The sequence below is a fragment of the Mytilus galloprovincialis genome, chromosome 3 (genome assembly GCF_965363235.1).
Source record: "Mytilus galloprovincialis chromosome 3, xbMytGall1.hap1.1, whole genome shotgun sequence".
Lineage (NCBI taxonomy): Eukaryota > Metazoa > Mollusca > Bivalvia > Mytilida > Mytilidae > Mytilus > Mytilus galloprovincialis.
Genome location: NC_134840.1, coordinates 63412607 through 63419886, shown reverse-complemented (window position 1 = coordinate 63419886; position 7280 = coordinate 63412607). Strand labels below are relative to the sequence as shown.

General features: G+C 36.1%; 2 protein-coding genes across 2 annotated transcripts; both read right to left on the bottom strand.

Annotated features, from left to right (window-relative positions):
- Window positions 1-713: 713 nt before the first annotated feature.
- On the bottom strand, window positions 714-3434 carry LOC143066515 (uncharacterized). The gene is made up of 2 exons (XM_076239424.1): window positions 3420-3434; window positions 714-1423 (listed from the first exon to the last, which is right to left on the bottom strand). Exons 1-2 carry the CDS (start codon window positions 3432-3434, stop codon window positions 764-766), a joined length of 675 nt encoding a protein of 224 aa, XP_076095539.1. The 3' UTR covers window positions 714-763.
- Window positions 3435-4193: 759 nt separating this feature from the next.
- Window positions 4194-6971, bottom strand: LOC143066750 (uncharacterized). Its single transcript, XM_076239562.1, has 4 exons — window positions 6928-6971; window positions 5694-6026; window positions 4886-5201; window positions 4194-4219 (listed from the first exon to the last, which is right to left on the bottom strand). Exons 2-4 carry the CDS (start codon window positions 6024-6026, stop codon window positions 4194-4196), a joined length of 675 nt encoding a protein of 224 aa, XP_076095677.1. The 5' UTR covers window positions 6928-6971.
- Between the last annotated feature and the right edge of the window lie 309 nt (window positions 6972-7280).

Below are 7280 nucleotides of genomic sequence, written 5' to 3'. Positions count from 1 at the left end.
GGACGTGGAATTGTTTATCATAGAAATTGTAAGTGAGTTTAGATAATATAACAAAGTCATGTAATTTAAATGTACCCATATCCTCACTGTTTAATATCTTCTAGCATTCAGTCCATGTTAAGTTATGGGGAGAAAACTCTGCAATATGAAACCGAATACTAGATGATAGCAAACATATAGACAAGGGTTTGGGAGGGGGGGTTACTTTTTTAAAAATACAAATAACACCCAGCTTAGACTAGCAAAAGAATATCTTTTGAAATACCACCAATATGGAAAATGGTTAACACTATTGCCGAACCGTATTCTTACGGCCAACTACCGTAAACGTGGATATTGAAAGAATGACCATTCTACTATGGTCACATGTACATGTACTTCCGCTAGGTAAATTGACCAATGAGGCTATACCCATATCCTCACTGTTTAATATCTTCTAGCATTCAGTCCATGTTAAGTTATGGGTAGAAAACTCTGCAATTTACAAAATCATACGTGGTAAATCACATAAGAATTAGAAAATACTTCGTATTCACATAAATAATAACACTTTTATTCCCAATATTCAAAACAAAAATGTTTATGAACTTAAATCGTTTAATTGCCATCAATTACAAGATCAACATTAAGTTCAAAATATATAAGCATTAATTCTATAAATCATAGTTACACAACAAAATACAAATTGTATGAAATCCTTCAAATCACAATACTTAAATGCAAACATATGTATTCTAGAACCTATTACCATTAAGATTGTCATTTAAAAAACCCTTTTTAGCCCGGAAAAATCTGCCTTCTCTCTATATTGTAGTTCAATATTTTCGGCTTGGCTAACAGACGCCGCAAGATTCGAAGCCACAATTTCAGAATCAATCAGTGTATTTACACGACCATAATATTCCGCACTTGCTTTACCGAACCACCCAACGTGATTCATCACTTCGTCAACATTGCTAGCTGAGTCAGACAAAGCCATAGTAACAGTACAACCAGACCGGAAACTATGAGGCGTTTCCCCTTCATATATACCCAGAGTCGACAGATAGTATCGTAATCTCTCATATACCACAGAATAACTAACTGGTTTCTCCAACACCCTACCACTTTCTGAAACTACCCTAAACAAGTAGCCTTTTGTCAAATCCACATTACACGAGTGGGCAAATTGAACAAAATCCAACAATCCTTTTACCGAGCAAACTACATTGTCATCGCATCTCTTGATGACGAACGAGTTACTCCTACCCTTTTTACCCCGGAGAGTTTTACCAAACGTATGCTGGAAAACAAACCCTGAACCGTCTTTAAGAAACTTCACCTCTTGTGCAACAACTATAGAGAGATCACTTGCTCTATCGCCAGCAAAATACTGCAACTTAAACCAAGCTTGATCTTTGTAAAGGACAAATTTTTCCTTAAGCTTAGAACCGTCTTTTTGAAGTTCCCGAGAAATAAAAGCACTAATAGATTTAATCTTTGTCAAAAATATAGGCTTCGCCTGTTTGGGTAGAATATGCGCCTTAGCTTGTTCGACTTGCACTAATTTTAAATACTCTTTGATTACAGGTGAAACTGCCGGATTTCCTTTCCTTTCCACATCGCACCAAGTCCTACCCAACCCTTTATCATCAAATAAATTTACCAATTGGTTAATGATACCTTCTACTGTTGCCGAAGCTAATCGGTTAGGACAAGAACACTGAAACATACCCTTTAATCCCAAATATTGCCGTTTATATCATGGACAGTAGTTTTTCCAAACTTATCCTTCCAAACCAAAAAAATTCTTACATCATTTGGTCCACATGTAGCTAGCGAAGGCTTTTTCGGTGATTTTTCAAGAAAACAAAGAAAAGTTTCAAACAAACTGTTCTTTCTTTTATAGTCGGAAGAAGAAGTCATCCGTTCATCAAAATCTGCTGTCCGATCATTTATTGCTTGCCAGTCTATAATAATGTCAGCACCCTGCAACAAACCATTGGACTATTTACTATATATAAAACAGTAGATACTCTAGCTTCGTGAAAAAAAGACCCTAAATGCAAACAATGACCACCTTAATCCCACTTTATCTAGAATAAAGCCACGTTTTGAGGGCGTCTTGACTACACCTTTGTCACCCTTCATACCAAGACATACCGATTCCACGGAGTAGTATTTCAAAATTGGCCACCATATCGGTAAAGGTCGCATTTCGGGGACAATAATTGTACAAGAAATGCCCTGCTCTCGCAACAGACTCAATACTGGAAATACAAGTACGAAAGGTGGGTAAACATACGGATTTTGCTCACTCCTCAGGTTCTGTGAGAACAAATTAACTCCTGCGGAACATGGGGTAGGCCATGGAGTAAAATGTTTCAGTGGAACACCTGTAGATGACTTCATGACATTAGAATCCAAAGACATTAGGTCAACTGAATGGGGACCATACAAAGACTCTACCAGTAACCACGACTCCTCACTTAACATTGAATCCGCGGTATTAGTTAATCTTGATAGGGCATCCGCTTCGTTTAAACAGGAAGGGACATATTTCAAATGTAAATCAATGTTATAAGTTGACACATGGCTAAATATTTATTTCATGATGCAACTTAAAGCTCTAGACTTGCAACCTTGATTTTCCCATGCCGCTATAACAGCCATGTTGTCTTTAAACAAATCAACCCTAGAATCTTGCAAAGAACTGTCTAAAGACTGTAACGACTTCAGGACAGCATCAGCCTCTTTCTCATGAATTGGTCTACAGTCATTTGTATCCCAATAGTCCCCCAATGTCATTGTACTCGCCGCAAGCTTCACTGAAGCGCCATACCTGAAACCAGAGGAATCAGTCGACAACTCAATCACCTTGTGAAATTCAGACCTCCATTTGGAATATCCAGTCCAAGTATCAAGAAAACGCCAATGCATTAGTTCATCCCTCAACGGTCCCAATACCTTAACCTTTCTACTGTTTTTAACGCAAGTAGATATTGCAGCATTCACTTCCCTACAAAACAACTTGCACCCTGGAACAGCCAATGTCAACGAAATACATTTACCACAAAATCTTTGCAGTGTCCTCAAGTCAACCTCATCCATTAAAAGTATAGATTTCCTCAAATCAATAAATTTCAACTTCTTATCATCAGGAAGTATGTACGCCTGTTTAACAGAGTCAACTAAAAAAACCAAGAAATTTCTTACATGTGCCAGGTATTAGTGAACATTTACTAAGAGACAGTGTATAACCTAGCCTTGTCAGCAACTGCAAAACCATATAGGTTATTTTACTTGCTTCAAGCATAGCATCATCGCTATTCTTACTTCCACCTGTAACAACAAACCTATCGTCGATATACAATGTATTTATGACGTCTAGCTGTCTTAAATAAGAGGTCACACAAATTCCTATCGATTGGTAGATAAACGGCGATGCTTTCCATACAAACGGTAGAGTAGTATATGTCATATAAAAACCACCGAATTGAATACCAAAATATGTCTGAGATGATTCTTGCAAATTGACATGGTCATGGCCCGACTTTTCATCACATGTTATTATCAAAGCATTCTCTTGAACCAACCTATGAACATCTTTTAAATTCTCCAAATGAAAACGTAAATCTTTGACCCATAAATTAAGATATCTTTCGTCATGGCATAACCGTGGTTTACTTGGTTCTACAGTTAATGGCATAATAACTCTAGGGGGTTGACATTCACCTACCCTTCCCAAAAGTTTGATGCACCCAGTTGAAATTCTCTCGCACAATTCTTTTGATATAAAAGCAGAGTATTTTTTACAAATAGCTGCATTCTGAAAATAATTTCTAGGGGGTATTTCAGAGTCATAATTTCTTCCCTTAAAGTTTCCCTTAAAACGTCGAAAAAACTCTCCAACATCAACTCCATCTTCAAGCCACTTCACCACGTCTTGATGTGCATTTTCATCAAGAATAAGCCTCCATTCTGATACACAATTATGTAAATGTCCAGAGACAAATTTATCAGGGTCACGTAATTGTAAAGAGTCTATATCAAACAAAACATTATCATGATAGACCTCTTCCGCACGTGGACTGAGGTTTGTAAGTGAAGGAACTCTGCCTTTAAGTGTTAGCCATGCTGGTTTTCCCCTTACTGTTACATTCAAAGGATCAAATCCACTTTCTAACTCCCACTCTGGGATTTGTACAAAAGAATTACCAATAGTTGTATCCGTAGTTCCCTGTAGATAACAAAGAAATTACTTTGATTTAAATGAAAAACCAGCATAAGTTACACTCAAAGGAAGAATTCCTTCACCTACAACCCGCGTGGAAAAACCACTAGGGGATCAGTGCCCCTTGGACTGTAGACAAAGAAATTCTCAAATTACCATACAGTAGCGTGTTGGTTTGAAAACCAAATAGCAAATAAATAGAATAAAAACACTATGCAAAAAATTCTGCTACATTATTATGTTTTATTAAAAAAGATAAATAATTATCAACAAATTAAATTTTTATCCTTCATTTTCCTTTGGCCACTTTCATCTTTTCACAGTCTTTTATCTGATGTGTATTACTTTCACAAAAGTGACAAGCGCCTCTAGGACGGAATCCAAACCTAGCCCCCATGGGCGTTGTATTCCTGTAACCCCCGGCTGTAAAATTACCATACGGTTGCACACCTTGAGGTAGATAACTTGGCTGATACATGGAATACATAAGCGGGTTCTGGAATTGTGGGTACAAATTACTCAAAGGGGATTCTTCCCGCTTTGGAGCATTATCACTACCCTGAGCAGCGTTACCATCATTTTTGTTCTCCGATTGTTTCTCTTTCAAACATTTAGAAATAGCCTTCGTAATCGTATCAACGGCTTTCCCACCTAAAACTGATAGGCACAAACTAGAAATATCCAGTTTGGAGTAGTGCCTGTTTGCCTGCCTAGTCAGCTCTTCATAAACGTCCGCATCATCGTGATCTAATTTTTTGGAAAATTTTGCAAGTTCATCTAACGTTAAGAGAATTAGAGAATCGCTTGGATTCTGTTGCAAGCACAATGTCCTCACCTTGTCCTTCAGCTCTGTTATTATTTCAACTTTGGTCTTTTTTTCCAAGGAAGCTATCCTATCTTCTAAGGTATCACTAGCAGTAGACGAGTCAGGTTTTCTTTTCCCAGCCTTTGGTTGAGTGTCCATATCAGAAGTACTTTGTATTGGAGCCTATAAAAAATTCATGTAAAAAACATTTGAATAATGATAACATTATATTTCAATAAAAATTACATATATTCTATTTCAAGCTCAAAACTTTCATTCATTTTATTCTAATAAAGTCAATATAATAGCATATGAGTTGGGTAGCTTTATTTATCACCTATGTTATTGTTATCTGTGTTAAAGTACACGTGACCTTTTTGTAGACTCATTCTTATTCAACCATTAAATTAATCTTAGTGTATTGATTAGTAATTAATTTCAGCTGTGTATTTCTAAAATATCATAAATACTATAGTTTTATATATAATAATGCTAATACATAAAGTGAAAATCTGGAAAACTATTACGAAGCATCGTATATATCTAATTTTTTTTTTTTTTTTTTTTTTTTTTTTTCAAAATGTAAATAAACACGAATGATAAACCCGAGGAGATAAAACGCAAGTAAAAAATCTCGCTGGGGAATATTAAATATAGAAAAAATAAATAACTCACAGAGTCTCCTTCCGAAACCTGCAGATCTTGACCCTTCGGCTGTCCAAACTCATTTGCATATATAATCAGTGAGTGGAGGATCCACCTGACCTCACCCACATCGTCATCACTTCTCCCAGACAACTGGCAAATTTCATCCAAGTCCTCCCCAGTAAGCACCTTTACATGTTGCGCTATCTCCTCCATGTTCAAATTTTCAGTTTTCAGTTCTTTATTCATTCTAGCTAATCCTTTTAATGATTCCGGCTGTCCTGGTCTTATACGTTTGATTACTGGAACTAGTTTCATTCCCTTTAAACTATATCGCTTCTTTAGGACTGGTGGCAACACCATCTAAAAATAAACAACCAAAAGTATTTATATAGTAATTATCTTCATTCTATTAACATTGCATACAGCTAATTTCACAATGCCTGCAGAGCAAAACCCTGGTTGGCATGCTTGCTCAACTCAAGTTTTGTAATTAAGATTTAAATCTTCAAACAATATATATGGTAAATATACTATATTTAAACTTGATAAGAAGTTATTCAAATAACTATATATTATATAATATACCAACAAAGCAAGCAATCCAACCAAAGTCCCGCCCTACACGCATCAAGAAACCAGCTCTAATATTGATTAATCAAACACGCACAACTGAAGAAATCAAGCAGACCGCGTAAATAGAAAATGGAACGATTAACAAATTGAACTAGATATAAACCAAACGGTTTTCGTAAAATAAAAAACTACTTCTTTTCATATTTCTGTTCAAAAGTAGAGCCATGCTACATTCTAGAATCTTATTTAATCTATTAAATAATACGCAAGATTACTTGAATTATGCAGCATTAAATGTATTCTTATTATAACATAATAAAGTACCAACATATTACCATGTGTTATTCTGTTCACATATTCGCATGCTTCCCACGTGCAACCCGAGCAGTCGAACGTGGTCCTATCAAATTTTCTACATTCTAACATTTATTCTCTAAATTCTGAAAAAACCGGCACGTACTCTTTCATTATATTATAATAAAATAACACCAATATAAAAAATATATAGCCACCAAGGCTCCTGACTACCAAGGTCAAAATATCTCATATTAGCCACCTAGGCTTTTGACCACCAAGGTCTAATAAATCTCATTAATAGCCACCAAGGCTTATGACCACCAAGGTCTATGCCACCTAGGCATTTTTTTTTTTTTTTTTTTTTTTTTTTATAATAAAAAAGATTTTTTACCTTTGTAAGTGTCAGTACGGCTGCCGTTCTCCAGTAGACACGCCTTTCTACATTCGGGGATATTGAAAGAATGACCATTCTACTATGGTCACATGTATATGTACTTCCGCTAGGTAAATTGACCAATGAGGCTAAAAAAAAGACACAATCACAAGAACGCAAAGCATCGTTGTACGTGATACTACAGTTTCTACCAAACACAAATAACTTGGGCTGTAAATCGTTTCCAAACCGACAATAACAGCAAAACGACATGTTGTTTCGTAATTATACCCCCGCTTTAAAAAAGGGGGGTATACTGTTTTACCTCTGTCTGTCAGTCCGTCCGTCAGTCCGTCCGTCCGTCCGTCAGT

Bases quoted from the DNA above. Each gene is read 5' to 3' on its own strand.
- LOC143066750 (XM_076239562.1), bottom strand. From the start codon at position 6,026: ATGGTGTTGCCACCAGTCCTAAAGAAGCGATATAGTTTAAAGGGAATG. The intron at 5,202-5,693 runs GTGAGTTATTTA...AATTTTTTATAG, and splicing joins AGGTTTCGGAAGGAGACTCT to GCTCCAATACAAAGTACTTC. The intron at 4,220-4,885 runs GTTTGTGCCTAT...TGTTATCTACAG, and splicing joins CTCCAAACTGGATATTTCTA to GGAACTACGGATACAACTAT.